Source organism: Rhinichthys klamathensis, unplaced genomic scaffold, assembly GCF_029890125.1.
Source record: "Rhinichthys klamathensis goyatoka isolate OS25496 unplaced genomic scaffold, OSU_Roscu_1.1 h1tg000059l_1, whole genome shotgun sequence".
In the NCBI taxonomy this organism is placed as follows: domain Eukaryota; kingdom Metazoa; phylum Chordata; class Actinopteri; order Cypriniformes; family Leuciscidae; genus Rhinichthys; species Rhinichthys klamathensis.
This window is the reverse complement of record NW_026606604.1, coordinates 7,417,707-7,437,824: the sequence shown is the minus strand read 5'-3', so window position 1 is coordinate 7,437,824 and position 20,118 is coordinate 7,417,707. Positions and strand designations below refer to the sequence as shown.

The following is a 20,118-nucleotide window of genomic DNA, read 5'->3' as shown; positions in this document are numbered from 1 at the left end:
AACATGACACGAGATTCTCACGCGAGAGAGCCGACACAAACTTGAGGCGGCAAAAAAGAAACCAAACATGAAGCGGTCAAAACGGAGTGGAGTGCATCGATATTGACGACCAGCTATACAGCGTGCTAACCTCGAAAATCCAGCTGTATTCTAACAATAACTTAGCTCATACTAGTGTTGTCACGGTACCAAAATTTCAGTATTCGGTACCAATACCAGTGAAAATCCACGGTTCTCGGTACCAATTCCGGTACCAAAGCTTAATTTAGATAAAATGTACATATATTAAAGTGTATAGCAGTTACAAAGATGGAAACTGTAGTATTAAAAACACTTTACAATAAGATTCTGTTTGTTAGATAACATTAGATAAAATGACCTAACAATAAACCATAGTTATATACTGTAGCAATTATTCTCCTTGGGGTTAATTTAAAAATATACTAATACATTTTTAAAATCAAAAGTTTTATCTGTTAACATTATTTAATGCACAATGAATGAAGTGAACAAACATGAACAATCAAGTGTTTGTATTAAATAACATTCACAAACATTAATTAATGTTGTAAAAATATATTGTTCACTCAATGTGTTGATGTTAACACATTAAGTAATGTTAATGAATGGTATCTTATTGTAGTGTTACCAAACTATACAGGAGATAAAACATGTTTTATTTGACTTAACTGTACTTTTATTTAATCCAAAACTGCCAAAAATGTCACTCTTGCCTGTCTTCAAAACTTGAGAACCCTGTAGCTGATTTCCAATGCAAGGGCTAGAAATCAATTAATTCTTTGCTGATACTTCCTCGTCATCACGGAGAGCGCAGTTTGCACCGCTTTCTCCTTCTCTCCACAAGCGCTCGCTCTCGCGTGTCTCCGCTATGCAACCATTAAGGGCCCTTACATAGTCAACGCATCGGTACGCATACGCGTGCGCAAGGCTACACATCGCTACGCTTCGGCCGCCATTATGCGTCGATGCGTAGCCAAATGTGTCATCCTAGTTTTTGATACGCGACGCGCCGATGCACGCAATACTATGCGTTGTCGGTGGGGGCGACATTGCAAGTAATGTATATAAAAAGGTATATTATTATGTTTACAGAAGAAGAAGATTTGAATACAATGGCGGGCGAAGAGGAAAAGTTATGCGAGCTTGTTCGTATACATCCTTTGTTGCCGCCGATGTAAAATCAGCAATATGCACTCCTCTTCAGTTGCCATTTTGATCTGAATATTACGTGACCCGACTCTAGACTCTACTACCCCCTGCTGCGCGATCGGTGTATTGCATTTCACGCATCGCCGGTGACGCTTGTGTACTATGAAAAGGAGCGCGTAGCTCGCGTCGCTCGCGTTGCTTGCTCGCGTTGCTCGCGTTGACTATGTAAAGGCCCTAACAGTGATGCGCCTGGAAAAACAAGCTCGCACGTTGCTTCTATTATGAGCGCGCTTCCCGCGCGCCTACATTTGAAATTTGCACGCGCAAAAAACGTGCTATGTGAATGTGTGAACGGCCCTTTATTACAACGTGACATTAGCCTAATTCAACATATTTCCATATGTGGCTCTTTCCTCCTTTCTTGTCAACAAGTGGATTCAGAGCCAACGCATTAGCAGCGCCGCCGGTCGCCATGTCTCAGTGTTTTTATGAAGAGGACGCAACTCTGCACCTTTCGGATAGAGCATCAAGAACCGGATTAACCCGGTACTCGGTACCTAGAAAAGCTGGTACCGTAACCGTTCATTTTTTTTAGTACCGACTTGGTACCGAAGTACCGAGTTTTTTGACAACACTAGCTCATACCCGTCAACACTCCCGTTTTTCCCGGGTTTCTCCCGTTTTTTAACCTCATCTACCGGACCCCTACCGGTTTGTTATTTTTTCCGGGAAACTAGTCTAACTGTCTGTCACACGTTCTACCGTCCACATCGTTACTTAAACAAAATATGATAAAAATTAGTATCAAACAGAAATGACCCGCATACATGGGGTGTTTGCTTAGACAGTAAAAGGGGTGTTCGAGGCGCACGGCACATACAATACAATACTGCCGATAGTTCAACAGGGAGCGCGCAGCTCTTAAAGGGGCCACACCTTATTTTCACTCGTAAATTTGAGCTTATTTTTATCTGCATCCACTGCAAATTGCGCCATTTTTACCTCCTTTTCAAGCTAAGCTTTTCCAGATCAGTACGTCTACCTTGGGTTGTTTCGCTAAGTGTTAACAGACATCGGATATGGGTCACTTTTAAAAGGAGATGCAAGATGTTCCTAAAAAAATTGGTTATAGTCAAAATCGGAACTGGGCATCAACTCCTGCAGTGTAAATGCAGTTTCCTCTACATTGTGTGTAAATCACTTGCATATGTGCCTAAATAATGAATAGTTGTTTCAGTTTGTTATTTGCCTAATAAATGACAATAAAATATTTTTTATAAAAATATTATAAAAAGTTTGACAGATTACTAAAACATTTTTGTTCTCTAAAGCCCTATTCGCACGGGATTAGTATTACCTGGTGACCTCTAGTAATTTGTAATAATTGCGGAGGTCGTCTGAGATCTTAATCCCGTGCGAATCGGCCATGTGTGTAATTTGTAAAGTAAAAATTCCTCCGCAAATGACCTACCATATTTCGGCGAACACCGAGGTCCTGTGATAATATTAGTCCCGTGCGAATCGGCATCTCTGTGATTTGGCGGGATCGTATATCATTTTTTCAAGGTTTTTGTTTCATGTGCGTCTTTTTATCCATCTTTCGCGAAGAATGGAGGCTGGTTTGGAGTGTTTTGATAGTATTTTGGGTGCTGGGTCATATCACTATACACAACTACACAATTTGCAGAAAGAGAAAGCTGAAAATCACCAGAAGAGCAAAAACAAAACGAATGATTAGATGAAGATGAATGACATGTATAGCAGCATGCGGTGAGGAACTTTATGTCATGATATATCATACAGCTAGACCTAACGAAAATACATTTCCAAGCAATAGCCTATTGACGTCATATCCGGGAGATAAGTCAGTAAATTCGAGTAAAATCACAGGCTTCGGTTATCCCGTGCGAATGCGCCACACGAAATTCAGATGTGACAGGGTAATTTCTAAATCACACGAGGTCCCCAGATAATACTAATCCAGCACGAAAAATTATCACTGTGCTAAAATAATATTTTTGTGTGAACAACGTTCAGCTACTTACCCTGACATGGTTGTAGATCTCACCGTTGTAACACAACCAGAGGTAGGGGAACTTCTTGACACGCAGAGGCTGCATGCCATACAGCTGGTCCACAATAGCAAGGCGGTGAAACCCAAAGCAGCAGTTGGTGAATCCATTGACATTCTCGAAGCGGAAAGCATCTGGACCCCGATGGGCGATCTTCATGGCATTGGTGCACTGAGCCGCGAGGCACTCATCACTACCAAACAAGGCCCATATACCACACATTCTGATGCTGGAAAAAACAATGCATAAAAATGTCATTAAAATTAGAAGGGAGCAAAAGTAATCATGTCCAAATGTTTTAACAGACCTACTGGAATCTGACTTCAAGTGCATGGCAGTTTGAAATTTTTTCCAGACTTCAGATGGCACCAATGCCACATGACTCAGCTGCATGCCATCAAAGTACAGAGAGCATGATTAAATAGCATCCAGTAGCCTCACTTTGCACAGATTCTCTTTCTTTTATTCTTATAATCTTTTCAGGTGTTTTTGGGGCATTTGCTTAGAATTGAATGAAACTCGACACAGATCAGCATTAATGATAGTTAGACACTGGCATAGTGCCACCTTTTAACAAAGGTGGGGGGTTAGTTTTTTCTAAAGTCACCAAACTCAGTACATATAGGTGTTCTCATCAAGCCAGACAACTTTCTAATTTACAATCATTAGCTACGACTTAACATTAGATTGTTAAGATTAATAAAGATTTAAGAATTAAGATAGCATAGACCAAACTCCTCAAAACTTTTTATATATGGTGAACAAGTAATTGTGAGGAAACATGCTTAGTTTCATGAATATTTGAAGCTCTGGGGCATAACTGTCTTTGTTTTATTTTTTTTTAAAGACTACAAGATAATTTAGCTGACCGATAATGGATATAATACTAAAGTTGTCCACTAGATGGAGTCATCAGATAATAATTCCTTTAAAAGAGCATATTGCAGGTAAAAAAAAAAAAAAAAAACTAATATATAACCTTGTATGAAAATACCTTATGAAATGTTAATGCAGGATTTAAAATGTTTTAAAACGACATAAGGGCACTAATTTAGTAGATAAAGTGAGAGTTTCTTGGACTGCTCGTAAAAAGAGCTTTTTTTTCTCAACATCACGCCATTTTACGTCACGTCAGGGACCCTCGGCCTCGGCTCGGCTCAGTGCAGAGTAGGCTGGTATTCAGTGAGAGCGGCCGTGAGTCAGTGTGTTTTCGGTAGTTATTGTATTTCAATTTATCATCGTCATGGTAAATTATTGTGTTTGTGGAGAAAAATGAAAATAAAAACAAAAGCACAAACTAATTATATTAGCGTGCATTTGATTACCCCATTATAATGGTCACTTTCATAAAAATATATTTGTAGGTTTAAAATTCCACATATGACACATTTATTGTCTCCAACAACAAATATTTTAGGAGTATGTATATTTAAGTCTTTTTATTATTATTGCAAATTATTGCGCTACTATTCTATTGTGCTCCGTCTGTTTGGTGCGCATCAGAGTATGTGAGCGGAGTGGAGCGGGAGCGGAGCGAGGAGTGGAGCGGTGTGATTTTGAATGGAGTGCGGAGCGGATTTTTTTTAAAGTCGGAGCATCGTGGTTTTCACTCGCCCCGAGAGCGCTCCACTACCGCTCCATCACGAGTACAATTCATGCCAACGGCTCATTATAGAACTGCATTTTTAGTAAGGATTCACACGTTAAACACATTACTCTAGCATGGTACAGAGATGGATCACTCAAATCAGAAAAAAAGTTAAGGATGTGAATGATGACGCCGATGGACACGAACGACTAGGTAGTTTTTCCCAAGTGTGCGTCCTTCCACAGGGTCGTGCGATGCCGCTATGGCAGCCACATATACTTTGAGCGTGGAGGGGGTGCGGCCTGCCTCCAACAGCTCTTGTAAGAAAACGAGCACACTCGGTACTTCGCATGTCTCAGGGTTCAGGTTCCTGGATTTACACCAGTCACTGAACACCTTCCATTTCTGGGCATATAAGCGCCTCGTAGAGGGCGCTCGCGCCTCAGTGATGGTTCTTAACACTCCACTGGGGAGGTTCCCGGGAACCTGTTGAGGGGCCACGCATGGAGGGCCCACAGATCGGGGCGGGGATGGAGGATCATCCCGTTGGCCTGCCTGAGGAGGTCTAGCCTCAGTGGAATCGGCCATGGGGCAGATTGCATCATCTGCATCATCTGCATCAGTTCCGGAAACCACGTCTGGTTCTTCCAGAGTGGGGCTACCAGGAGCACTGCACATTTCTCCTCCCTGATCCGGCCGATGACCTGAGGTAGCATCGCGACCGGAGGGAAGGCATACAGCGGGCGGCTCGGCCAGACTTGGGCGAGCGCGTCTGTGCTCTTTGAAAAGAAGAGAGGGCAGTGCGCATTTTCCTTGGAGGCAAAGAGGTCGACCTCTGCTCTGCCAAAGGTTTGCCATAACCACTGAATCGTCAGGGGGTGGAGAGACCATTCTCCTGGGAGAACCTTGTCTCTGGACAGCATGTCCGCTCCCTGGTTCAGAACACCTGGCACATGCGCTGCTCTCAGCGAGCGCAGGTTGCGCTGGGACCATAGGAGGAGCTCCCTGGCCATCGAGTGCAGGGAGCTCGATCTGAGTCCACCCTGACGATTTATATGCGAGACTACCGTCATGTTGTCCGTTCGGACTAGGACGTGCTCGTCCTTCAGGTACGGGAGCAGGGCTCTGAGAGCCAAAGCGACCGCTTTCAATTCCAGACAGTTTATATGTAGGCGCTTCTCCAGGTTTGACCACAAGCTGGAGACAGGCCTGCCCTCGTAAAGGGCCCCCCAGCCTATTTTGGAGGCATCTGTCGTGATCATTTTTCTCCTTGTGTTCACGCCCAAACTCACGCCGGACTGATACTCTCGGCGAACTCCTTCACCGCTGGTCCAAACAGGCCGCTTTGCGAGATAGGCGCGTCGAGAAATGGCGCCTTATCTGCATCCTTTTTTTTTTCATCTCTGTTAGCGTCAGCCACAGATGGCGCTCAAGGACAGTCAGGTTAGCCATAGCACGGCCGATGGATTGGGCGGTGGCTTTTGTAGCTCGCAGCGCTATGTCAGTGGTAGGGCTGCACGTTTTCAAGTTTTTCATTAACCGTTAACCGAGGCCCTTAGCGGTTAATACTCGGTTAACCATAGTGTGCGCGCCGCAACCCTGAGATACAGACACACGAGAAAGGGGTAGTTCATTTTTAACACCTTTAATAACTGGTTGGACCACATTTAAAACGAAATTAATTTATAGAAATAAAACGCAGTGGTAAGGACAGAGCAGTTATGTTGTGTTTATACCGAACGCGAATTTAATTATATGCGCCAGTGATTACATACAAAGTCAATGCAAAGACGCGAAGACGCATCATTCGCGCCGGGCATTGCGAATGACGCGAATTGGGCGACGCGTTTGCCGCGAATGTCTTCCGCGCAAGTTGAAAAATTTGAACTCGAGCGAATGTTCAAGCTAGACGCGATAGACGCGTAACGTTATTTGACGCTCTATTCGCGTTCGGTGTGAACACACAAGACCATAATGATGCCCGGGTGTTGGCTGTTGAGATGGTACAACAACGAGGTTGTACTTGAAGTATATCTAACCTTATATCTCATATTATATCTCATTGCAATACTTGCATTTTGCCCCGTCATTCTCGATTTTAAAGTGCTCCCACGCTGTGCTTTTCTTTGCCCGCTTCATATTAGAAAACTGGTCATGAGTCATGACTACTTCTTCTTGTGGACATTACAAATATATGGGAGCGCTCTGGCGGTCTCTGGTGGTGCAAAAATGTATTACAACTAAATTCAATGCACGCCATTGACGCCACTTAACCGAGCAAAATGTTTCACTCGGTTAAGCAATTTTTAACGGTTAATCGGTTAACCATGGACACCCCTAGTCAGTGGCGCTGCGTAGGTCCAGTCGACAGCCTTCCAGGGCGTCAGGGCTTTTATGCAGCCGTGATTCGCTCTGATTAAAAAGTGGCCCGAGTGCCACGCGTGAGTGGGGACACGGCTTTTGAGCCAGCGTTGGAGAGGACGCATGTGCAACAATCCTAGCTGGAGTACAGCTGATGCTGAGGCCATGAGACCGAGCATCCTTTGAAATCGCTTGACGGGGGCGCGCGCACCCGCTCTGAACGATGTTGCAAGGCGCCGGATAGTGAGCGCGCGCTCTGACGAGAGGCGCGCCGTCATCTGCACTGAGTCTAGCACTATTCCCAGAAAAGAAATATTCTGGCTGGGGGATAGCATGCTCTTTGCAAAATTGATTCTTAGACCCAGGCGATCTAGATGACTGATAATCCAAGACCTGTGTGTCACTAACTGGCTCTCTGATTGTGCTAGGATTAGCCAATCGTCGAGATAATTTAGTATTCGCACTCCCCGCTGTCTCAGGGGGGAAAGTGCTGCATCCATACATTTCGTAAATGTACGGGGTGCCAGTGACAGGCCGAATGGTAGTACTGTGTACTGGTATGACTGTCCCTCGAAAGCGAATCTCAGAAAAGGCCTGTCATGAGGCGCTATCGGAATGTGAAAGTAAGCGTCTTTCAGATCCACTGATAGAAACCAATCCCCTGGGCGAACTTGCGCGAGGATATGTTTGGTTGTTAACATTCTGAACGAGCGAATCATTAAAGCTTTGTTCAGATGTCTGAGATCTAGAATGGGGCGGAGACCGCCATCCTTTTTCGGGACGAGAAAATAGCGGCTGTAAAAACCTGCCTCGCTCATAGAGGGAGGGACTGTCTCTATAGCGCCTTTCTTTATCAGTTTGAGCATCTCGGTGCGTAGAACATGTGAAACATCTTTTCTCACTTTCGTCTCGACCACTGCTGTGAAGCGGGGCGGTCTGCGAGCGAATTGAAGCGAGTAACCGTGTTTTATTATGTTCAAAACCCATTTCGGCATGTCGGGGACATTTTCCCAAGCTTTCGCTCGCACAGATATGGGCTGAATGCTGGCTGGGGGCGTGTCGCAGTGACGTATGGCTCCCGCCAGCGAATCGCTCTGTGCTAATGTCGAGCTTACAGCTCTCAGCGGCGCGGGCGCGCGCTAAGCAGCTTTGTTGAATGCCGAGTGCAGGGGTGCGTGTGAGATTACAGGCACGCTCGCCGTAATACTCAGAGTGAGATGGGGAAATGTTTAACACTGTATGGGCAGTGCTTATGGGTGGGGGTGCATAAACTGTGGTAGGCACGCGCGCCACTTTCATAAAACTTCCCGCTCGTGGCGGGAGGTTTTTGGTCATATAAACAGTGTTTGTGAGTTGGGGTGCATGCATAGCAGCGGGCACACGCGCTACTCTTATAAAACTTCCCGCTTTTACTGGGGAAGTGTTTATAACTGTGGGAACAGTGCTTATGTGTAGTGGTGAATACGTGACAGTTGGCACACAATCTACTTTTATGGGGCGTCCAGCTTGAACTGGGAAAACATTTGGCACTGCGTTGACAGGTTTGATATGTGGGAATGCGCACTTTGGTGTGGACACGTGACCCTTTAATGACACAGGCAGAAAATAGCTCTTTATGTGATTTCTGTGTGTCGCCGTAAAAACGGCGTTTGTTTGCAGGTGGGCGAGCTGTGTGGCTGGCACATTGGCTGCTGTATAGACATTTCCAGCCGCCTGTAAGGGGACTGGGTAATGCTTTAAACGTTTTGGAGAGAACGGTCCGGCTCTTGCGAGACACGCGCTCCCCCTTTTTCTCCCTGTAGCTAGGAGGACTTACGAGGCTCTGGGTTCAGCACAATCTTGGGCCGAGGTCCCCGTCGCTCGGGCGGTTGCTTCCTGTTGGCAGAGCGCGAGCGGCGTCGAAAATCCGTTTCAGGTCTGGGCTGAGAGATGGGAGGCGCCGTCTTAGCTCGCTGCTGCTGAGGCGGCCTTTGGCGGCTCTGCGATGAGCTAGATCGCTTGGGCAGGATGTGACGCATAGCCTGCGAGTCCTTACGGGCTTCGGTGAAGCGCTCGGCGAACTCCTTCACCGCTGGTCCAAACAGGCCGCTTTGCGAGATAGGCGCGTCGAGAAATGGCGCCTTATCTGCATCCTTTTTTTTTTCATCTCTGTTAGCGTCAGCCACAGATGGCGCTCAAGGACAGTCAGGTTAGCCATAGCACGGCCGATGGATTGGGCGGTGGCTTTTGTAGCTCGCAGCGCTATGTCAGTGGTAGGGCTGCACGTTTTCAAGTTTTTCATTAACCGTTAACCGAGGCCCTTAGCGGTTAATACTCGGTTAACCATAGTGTGCGCGCCGCAACCCTGAGATACAGACACACGAGAAAGGGGTAGTTCATTTTTAACACCTTTAATAACTGGTTGGACCACATTTAAAACGAAATTAATTTATAGAAATAAAACGCAGTGGTAAGGACAGAGCAGTTATGTTGTGTTTATACCGAACGCGAATTTAATTATATGCGCCAGTGATTACATACAAAGTCAATGCAAAGACGCGAAGACGCATCATTCGCGCCGGGCATTGCGAATGACGCGAATTGGGCGACGCGTTTGCCGCGAATGTCTTCCGCGCAAGTTGAAAAATTTGAACTCGAGCGAATGTTCAAGCTAGACGCGATAGACGCGTAACGTTATTTGACGCTCTATTCGCGTTCGGTGTGAACACACAAGACCATAATGATGCCCGGGTGTTGGCTGTTGAGATGGTACAACAACGAGGTTGTACTTGAAGTATATCTAACCTTATATCTCATATTATATCTCATTGCAATACTTGCATTTTGCCCCGTCATTCTCGATTTTAAAGTGCTCCCACGCTGTGCTTTTCTTTGCCCGCTTCATATTAGAAAACTGGTCATGAGTCATGACTACTTCTTCTTGTGGACATTACAAATATATGGGAGCGCTCTGGCGGTCTCTGGTGGTGCAAAAATGTATTACAACTAAATTCAATGCACGCCATTGACGCCACTTAACCGAGCAAAATGTTTCACTCGGTTAAGCAATTTTTAACGGTTAATCGGTTAACCATGGACACCCCTAGTCAGTGGCGCTGCGTAGGTCCTTAAATGCCTCAGGATCGGGTCCAGACTCGTCCATACTGCGGAGAAGTTTAGCTTGAAACACCTGGAGGACAGCCATAGAGTGTAGCGCTGATGCAGCTTGGCCGGCGGCGGCGTATGCGCGACCAGCGAGAGCTGACGTAGACCGGCAAGGCTTCGAGGGATGAGAAGCTTTAGCTTTCCATCCAGCGTTGGAGGGTGGACACAGATGATTGGCCACAGCCTCCTCGAGGGGCGGAGCCCCCTCATAGCCTCTTTCTTTCGCGCCGTCCACAGAGGAGAGCGACAAAGAAAAAGAAGGCTTCAGGCGAGCGGAGTGCGGGGCTTTCCACGACTTCGTGAGTTCGTCGTGAACTTCCGGGAAGAAGGGGGAGGGCCTTTGCCGAGGGGCCTGTCGGCGCCCCTGCAGGAACCACTCGTCCAGTCGGCTGCGGGCGGGTTCTTCCGGGGAAGACCAATCGAGCCCGAGGTCTTCCACGGCCTTAGACAGGATGCGGACGTTCTCCGAGTCCATGCTGGAGCCCGCGCTCGTGCCCGCTAATGTCGATGGCGCGGGGTCGAACGACGAACCCGGCCAGTCGTCGGATGCAGCGTCACCGGAAAAACTGTCATCCTTGTCATCGTCATCCCCTGACGCGCCAAACGAGACGAGCCCCATCGCTCCGCTGGAGGGGTGCTGGTCCGCCTGTGGAACTGGACTGGCGGCGGGGAGTCTTCGGGTGGTGGTGAAGCACGCGGGGATTGGCCCGGCGTGACATCACTGCAAACCGCGTGCTCCGGCGGCCTCTGTGAGCGGCGCTTTTTCTTGTGCGGCTCGACCAGAGGAGATGGCAGCACGGAAGAGGTGGGCTCTTTCGCGGTGAAAACGGCGAAGCGAGCGCGCAGCTCGGTGAGGCCCAGGGCGTCACACTCGGGACATCCGCCTCGAGTAAGGGCAGCCTCTGCGTGGTCCGGTCCCAGGCAGCGGGCGCAAATGATGTGACGATCCCCGTCCAGAAGAGGGCCTCGACACGAGGCGCAGGAAGGCATTTGAAACAACGCCTTGTTAAATTTGCTCTTTTAGAAAGTGTCGCGGGGGCGAACACTGAAAGCTTTTGAAAGGATATTAGATGATGCGCGCCGGATGGCTTAGCAGAAGGGCGATCGAAGGCGCCGGCGTCCTCGAAGCAGTCCTGCTGTAGGCTTGTCGACGGCGGCGGCGAAAAGACTCCAACAAATCCGGAGGATCCAGCGAAGAGAAGGTTCTTTGCTGAAGGAGATTAAATCTAAAGAACTCAGACGACGGGGCGCCCAATATATAGCCCTTGGCCACGCCCATCTTGGCGGGCTCTGACGCGCGTGGGCGCGAAGCACGCTCATTGGAAGCGGGTTCAGAGTCGCCCCGTCATAGGTTCGTGCAGTTGCCGCAGCACAGCCAATGACCGAGCTGCCTCGCTCATTGCTGTATGCTGTGCAGCTGCAATGCGTTTTACATAAAGACTTCAATATTTCTCGAGAAAAGGAGTTTTCCCATAGCGTAAGCTACTTACGCAATAAGAGGAACCTCTCGAAAGGGAACCCCTTGGCTTGGTTATGATTAGGTGTGTGAAGTGCGTGCGCACCATAAAGTGCGTATCATATGCACGCGAAAACTGCGTATCCTAGGCTTAGGCTATGCAAGCAAAAACAAGTTTTTGGTGTATAAATGGTACGAGAAATAAAATGTGTGACGCACTTTCATGAGATCGAGCTGGATCGGGTGAAAGCACATTTTAAACAGGTAACACTTATTCACACACGCAATCGCTTTCTCACGATTGCGTCTCAATCCATTGCATTCAAAAAATGTAATCTTACAGTGCTGTCGGTTTGATTTCGAACGAGCAGAAAACTGTAAGAAATGTAGTGACCCGTACGTAGATAACTGATGAAAACGTTATTTTCATCTTTCCAAACAAAATATGCTCTGCAAAAAGCAGCAATGATATTTAACTTATAATGCTGATAATGTAATAAGTCATTGGAAAAGTTCGCACACTATCCAATAAACCACATTGAAACTATTCTCCTAATGATGTTTAAAAAAACAAATAATAATATGCCTATATATTACGATGAGGAGAAATTTTGTGAGATTTCAAAGCATACTTAAATAGCTATTCGCAATTTCCTCGGGAAGCGAAGACGGAGCGGTGTTTCTGATATCAGTGAGCGAGGAGTGGAGCGGGAGCGGTAAATGGTGAACCCGGAGCGGAGCTGGAGCGGAGTGATTATTAAATGCTTGGAGCGCGGAGGGAACATTGTTGCCGCTCCACTCCGCTCACATACTCTGGTGCGCATGTGCGCGGCTCGTTCACTAACGATTCTGCTTATCGATCCGATTCTTTAACGATTCTCTTATCGATTCCTGATAGCACTGTGTGGGAAAAAGTAGTCATATGCTTTTTCGGGGGGAAAAACAAGTGGTTTTATTTGTTTTAAAGCTTACACTTGACTTGACTAAGCAAACTGTACTTTTTATGTAATTTATGTAATTAATGGAATCTTATTGTAAAATGTTACCGATTAGTTATACACCGATTAAACGTCCCGTGAGTTCAGTGTTGGAAAGATCAGTTAACCATTCATTAAAACGAATCGGTTCAAATGAGTCATTAGTTCGCGAATTGGACGTGTGCGCGTTGTGCGATTATCCCGGCGGTTGGGACATCCCACAAGATGCGTGTCATCACAGAAAACTTTTCATCACTGGATGTTTTTTTTCGTTTATTTAAAGTGTGGTTTATGTCAGCTGAATGTGCGGATAGGCTTGGGCGGTAATACGGTAATATCGTATACCGCGGGATCTAAAAATAGCAACGGTATCAGTTTCAATATCGTCATACCGTCATAAAAAAAAATCCAATGCACTTATATAGGAGAAAAGGATTAAATATAATTTATTTAATGGCTAAAAATGCTTATGTGTGGTTGTCATCACGTGACAGTGTGGAGGAGAAAGAGAGGGGGAAAGATGGCAAGTTGCGCAACGAGTGACCTGGTCTCGAAGAAGAACACGACTTCTGCAGTTTGGCAGGGATGGGCATTTCAAGCAAAAATAATATTTGAAGATCGCCTGGTATTATTTAATTATTATTCGAAAATCGCACCCCTCCACCATATGCACGCACACATGCATGTAGGCTACACAGCGGAGCAGTGTGACACTTAAATAGGCTATAAGTAATAAATAAATAAAAAACTCATTTCTTTTCATATTTATGTTTAATAATATAATGTTTTTTTTTTTTTATTTCATCTATGTTGATTTATATGAAAAGGAAACTGCATGAGATGAATAAGATAGGATCATAAGATGGCCAATATCGGAAAACATTTGGAATGGGTCAGACATGATTTTTGACCACTTATTACGTTTTGTTTTGTAGAAAGCCTTTCTTTAAAGTGAATTTCGTTTCGCATAAATTGTATCTTCATTTTAATCAATGTTTCATCAACGAATTGCCTGGATTAATAAATAAGAAGGATATATATTAGACAATATAAGCCGGCGCGTGAACTGGAGCGCGTCTCCTAAAATAAACGAAACTCAGCGTATAAGATAGATGCCTTAAATATCTGAGAAGTGTATATATATATAGAAAGCTTGAAATGTCTACTTTTAAACAAAACAATTAAAAACTAAAAGAAATGGGCTGCTCTCTGTAGGCTAATTCATATGAAGTGTGCATTTCTCTCTATGCGCGTTCACTACTGCGAAGATGCGAGTCTGCATCGTAAACTTTATCTGTGCAGCCACTGACATAGAAAGTTTTTTATTAATAAACAATTAAAATGTTTCATGCATAATAATTACTTTTGCCGGTTCTTTGTGGCAAGCTTTATGTGTGCTTTGAGATGCAGAATAGGCTATATATTACGAAAACGCTCATTATGGTTTAGCATTCTCTCCTATATATATTTAAGTAATTTAATCAATATAAATGATTAGACTAATGGCTTAAATCAACTACTACTAGTCAACTAGAAAAAAAATTGTTTAAGTCATGCACGGGCAGCCCTACTTCACATGTTTTCTAACCAGCATGTCACTGCGGGCATGCTGAGCGCGCGACGCTGAGTGGACTGAGCACGCGGCGCGTGATCTTCAGAAATGCGCTCTCTGCTCTGGAGGAAATATTACCACTCCGCTCACATGCTCCGCTCACAATGTGCATCTTCTCCTGTTGTCTGAGAGTTGATTGACAGCTTTTAGATGCATTATTGGCATCGCCACCCTCTGGTTGAACGTGTCACCACCGCATCAGAACGGAAAACATGGGGATTTTTTATAGACAATAATCCCACAACCTATTCCATATTCTATAATAAAATCAAATAATTGAATATTCGAAAATTGTGACTCATCCCTGCACAAACCAACAGTTTGGTGATGCTGTCTGAGCCTTATGTAATAATTTTTAATTAGTCACGCGGTAATACCGTATACCGCGGTAAAATAGGGAGGAGGTTTGACGGTATCAAAATTTGGATACCGCCCAAGCCTATGTGCGGAACGCTTTTCAGAGAAGATAAGTCAACGTATTTTAGCACAATTCACACCCAGCGATAATTCAGGAAAAACAAATCTCCGAATGCTCCACATGAAACTTTAGTCTCCCGACCTTACCATCATGTCGTTTATTTTGGTTAATATGTGCGAGGGAGAGAGAACAAGACAGCGCTTAGTTTTGAGACGATGAAGCCTTCTTTTGCCTTACTCCGAAGAGAGAGAGTGCGCGTTTTACCGGGGCCCTGTCCCAAGCGCAGCGGTTCATCTATACCAGAGAGACAATTTTACTCATCGATCAAATAAGGCTTTGGCGGTACAAAAATTCGCTTTGGACGCCGTGCTATGGTGCTTGATAAAGGACAAAAGGGACAGTTGTGAGTTCACGGTCTGTAGCCTTCATACTATAGCTGACTCAGAGCAGGAGCATCGATAAGAGGACTCGTTAACGTCAAAGGGCATAACGTTAACGTTACAATATCAATGGATCGTAAAACTTAGAACCGGTTCTCGAGTGGAACCGGTTTTCAATTCCCATCCCTACTGACAGGGCAAGCTGCTTTCAACTTGTTAAGCTTATATTAAGGGCTTCAAAAAATTTGTTAAGATAGTTGTGTTTTGTTTCGGACAAATTGTACTACGTATTTTCACTGCAGCAGCTCACACTGCGTCCTCCGCTATTTTACAGATGTGCTCGTATCAACCCAGACAGCAAGTGTCGGCCCAGCAAGTGACAGTGTCGGCCCACATCCGGGCCACATCTGGTATATGTGGATTCCACGCGTACTAGATGTGGGCCGGATCTGGGCGACACTATGTTGCTGTCTGGGAAACTACTGTATCGATATAAACGGTTTTGCCTCATTCCATAGTGAAAAAAAAAATAATCGCTATATTGTACAAACTCGATATACCACCCAGCCCTATGTGATTGTATGGGTAAAAAAGGGTTAATCTGATATATAAAGTGAATTCAGTTACTTTAAAAAGGACAAACAGATGTTTGTCAGTGCATTTCATTTGACTAACTTTGCCAGCTATAAAAATCTTGCATTTCCACACGTTTTACCCCTGATTTTTAGTGCAAGTTGGCATGGGCCACTGACAGTTGCTCTTCCTCTCCTGCCTTGGCTTGCACCGCCACTTCCCTCCCTTCCTTCTCACTCCCAAACACGCCCATTTAAGATGCATTTTTCAAAAAGATTGTGAGGTAGACTTGAGCTGAAAGAGGGGGGTTTCATGACACTTAAAGGTTTTGGTAACAATTTACAATGAGGTATCATTTGTCAACAGTTTCAGCCATTCATCAGCAAACTAAAATGCAGGCAACCAAACATTAAAGTAATAATGCTCAACTGAAATGGTCCTCTGTACAATCTGTGCCGGTCAATGTGCCCAGGCAAACATATTTTTGCACATGCGAAGGATGATATTTTGTGTGGATATTGGAATTGTATAAAGCCTTGTTTATATAATGAACAATAGTTTCACATACAGTTACATGGTGAATATGGATTCTTGCCGAATGAAAGAGGTATGAGAGTACAATTGCGAGTATCTCTTTAAATAAATACATTTTGGCTTGCTTGTACGTGGTTTATAATGAATGCCACTATAGCCTAACTCGTGTTTTAAACTTTTATAGTTTAATATAGAATTCTGACAACTGGATAAACAAAATTAACATGATGTTTTTTAACATTCAGCATCAATGTTCTTAGAGGTAGATTTGACACCAGGCTCAATTAGCTGTTAAGTTATATTTCATCTTAACATGACTATAATTATATTAAAATATGTTTACTAATTAATTGTATTATATCATCCATATATAAAATTACATACAATTTAATTGAATCTTCAACATACAGTGATATAGTAAGAAAAGCTTTTTTGTTCATTTTGTTCAAATTATGTTCAGCTGCGAGGTTTCTCTAAATAACGCAGATATACTCATATGTACAGCTGTCAAGTCAAGACACTTCTTGGCATTGCTCAAGGTTAGGGCGAGAGCACGTCTGCAAACAGCTGCATGTTTGACAAGAGTGACTAAAGGCTGTAAGGAAAGCGTGTGCGGAAAGCCCTTATATGGAGATGCTTGGTAGTATTTTATGCAAATGACTTCCTTCAAATTCACTAAGATAAGAACTAGGTTAATAAATTCATGTGCGTATGCAGATGTTGTGAATTAGGTGGAGATTTTTCGTGAGAATTTCTCCTGTGCACGTACAAATGTGAAATAATCCACAAAATTAGTGAATGAAACTTAGTTTTTTTATTTGAATGAGATTGATATTATAATCTTCCAAACAATTTAAGGTAATTTATTCACAGAGCCATTTACGTAGTCAACAAGGAAACATAAAATCCCTGAAACATAACACTTTGTAAAAATAAAATCATGTTCTAGAGGTTTAAACTGCTGGGGTCCAAAATTGACCCCAGTGGGAAAAACGTGGGGTAAATCTGAGGGTGATTGGAGGGTTAATGTTTGTAAATATTTCGTTTTATTTACTAGTATTTAATATTCATATAAATTAATGTAACTATTTGCAAAAAGAGGCAGAGGACTGTTTTTTAAGAGCAATTTCTTTTTCGCGAGATTACTTCTTGGTCGGGTTACATTTCTCTGTGTCGTAAACTACAGGGCAAGGCTTCTAAAATTTGGGGTGTGATATTTAATGACACTTTTTTTCAGCTGCCACAGTCATATGTGATTGATGAAACATTTGTATGCTGCCAATCCCCTCATGTGAACCCCGTCTCAAGATGATTTCTGTGTTAGATTGGTAAATGAGGCCCAGTGTCATTTGGCTCTGAAGTGAACACCACTTGTACATGATTGACAACGCAGTACCTGGAGACAGACACACCAGTAATGCAACATTTTTGCAAACATTATTAAAAAAAACAGCTTTGACAATGAATTTCAGTTTAGTAGTAGTTTAAAATGTAATGTTTAGGAGCAACACTGCAGACACAAAAATAAATTAACCCTCTATGGTGTTTCGTCATTTATAAACAATGCAGAGAAAATACAAAAATATTATTCAACCGAAATTGCATTTTAGCATTATCATATGATATCCTTCAACCAATAAAATTAAAATCTGTGTCATGTGCTTGACATTTGGCAACAAGGACAAAGAGGAGAGACATGAGCACATTAGGTCACATGCTATCAAGGCTCCTTTGTAAGTTAATTTTTGACTAGGAAATTCAATTTAAGGAAATTGAACATCCAGATGTGTTTTCTAAAGTTTTTGGTCATTTTAAATGACCATTTAACATTTTGTAAATTCAATAACTTAAATATCAAAATGCTTAAATGACAGTCCTTTTAGGGGATAGATTTTTTTTTCTACATACTATTGTTCATTACTGGCAGTGACGGGCAGTATAATAGGCTTTTGAGAGTCAGGCATTTTGGTACATTATTCTATGCCAGTTTGGAACATGTGATCCATCCACAATACTACAACCAAAAGTCAGGAAAGATGCCACTGCCTATTGGCCTCACTACACTGACAAGCAGGATCCTTCAAAAATTATAACTAAACAGGATCGAGTTGTGTGTGTGGAAAGAGTAGGCTACTGAAAAAAAAAAAAAAAAAAAAAACATTGTTGATTTGCACTTGTGCTACAATTTAATTAATTGTTTAGGACTTCCAAGAAAGAAAAAATGTTAAAGATTGTTTTAATGTTTTTTGAAACACTAAGACATGGTTTCAATATTTTCGAGCCAGCAAAGTTACATCTTAACTTAAGTTTTTGACATTTTCACATACGAGTTCCAAATGAAATATGGTAGCACAAGATGAAAGAGAATGTTAATAAAGCTTTTTACTGTTTTTTTGAAACCCTAAGACCTTTCCACAACTTTTCAGAGAGTGAAAATGCATTTAAATATGCGTGTTTTAGACAATTTGCACAAAAATAATTTACCCTAATAGGACAGTCGTTTATAACTGACAATAACCCTAAAAAAAAAAAAAAGTTGAAGGTCAGATGTAGAAAACTATATTTGGAAAAAAAATTGGCAACACTGCTTGTGCGGCACGCTTGTGTCGAACACACCTGATGACGAGTCGTTTTGAGGGCGAGGGGAAGTTAACGTATTTTATTAAAGATTACGAGGGCATGTGAATTTAGAAAAAAATTATGAAGTGCACGGATAAATTATTTATAATAAATACTAAAATATTACATAAAAAAAGAATTGTCCATTTTGATTTCATAGTGACTTTAATATTGTCATCTAAAACGTGTCCTCGTGGCTGGCTTGAACAGGAAACTGTGTGTAACGTTAGTCGTGTAGTAGATCATCATAATATTCTCAATAGGAGGAAACCTGACTCAATTGTTTGACAGATTTATGGTTAATTTATGTTTAAGCTGTTCGTTTATCGCAAATAATCTACATCGGTTAAATGTATTCGACAGGAAAGCTGAATAACTGCTGTGGTTTAACATTCGAAGCAATATCTATACCAACTCCCATATAATCACTTTCAATCACTTCTTTACATTTTAAAAACTCATATCGTGAGATAAATTCGTAACAAATCAATCAGATAAGAGGTGTGCTACCTTTAAAAGATGCTTGATTTGGGTGTATTTCGGATGAGGTGTGAAAAGCACCCGTTCTTCTTCAGTGAAGATCGGCTGATGAAACACACGTGCTGCATTTCTGCATTAGATATTTGGTCTCGGTTCCTCCCCCAAAAGTTGCTTATTGGTCAAATGTGAAAGATGTTATGACGGCATAAGGTCATGTGACTGCAGGGCCGTCGCTAATAGGGTATCTAGGGCCGGAGGAGGTCCACTAATTCTAGTAGCTATGCTATCGCTATATATTCTTCTACTCTTATAAATCACATATATATTACAGCGTCAGCTTTTATGCCTGAGAGTTTAAAGAAAACCACAAACACATTCAATTTAGTTTAGGTTTTCCAAACATTTCCTCTTTCTCCCCTCCATAGAGGGACCCAAAAGGCTTGAGGTGTGTTCGTCTAACCGGTCGGCGAGAGTTGCAGGGCAGGCGGGGAGGAGCTGAAAACTGACGCTTCCCGTAGTGACGCTCGCGTTTGAATGGTTTGGTTTTTAACGGCGGCTGGCAACCGAATTTGGGTGGATGACCGCCACCTTCCGCTCCGGAGTGTGGAACAGAGTTTTATATTCAATGTTTCAGCCCTGTCTCCCTAATACAATCAAAGAATGCTTTACTATTTATTTCATTTGACCATTTTATTAAAACCTTAAAATTTTATTCTTGAATTCTATTTTTCTTC

At 43.3% G+C, this 20,118-nt stretch overlaps 1 protein-coding gene across 1 annotated transcript in view; it reads right to left on the bottom strand.

The window, feature by feature from the left end:
- The window catches only part of LOC130084054 (asparagine synthetase [glutamine-hydrolyzing]-like), a 31,217-nt gene extending 11,706 nt beyond the window's left edge, over window positions 1-19,511 (bottom strand). Inside the window, exons 1-2 of the mRNA XM_056249215.1 lie at window positions 19,415-19,511; window positions 3,216-3,471 (exon numbers count right to left, since the gene is read on the bottom strand). Coding sequence (XP_056105190.1) covers window positions 3,216-3,464 — 249 coding nt within the window. The 5' untranslated portion in view covers window positions 3,465-3,471; window positions 19,415-19,511. The remainder of the gene's footprint in view (window positions 1-3,215; window positions 3,472-19,414) is intronic.
- Window positions 19,512-20,118: the final 607 nt, after the last annotated feature.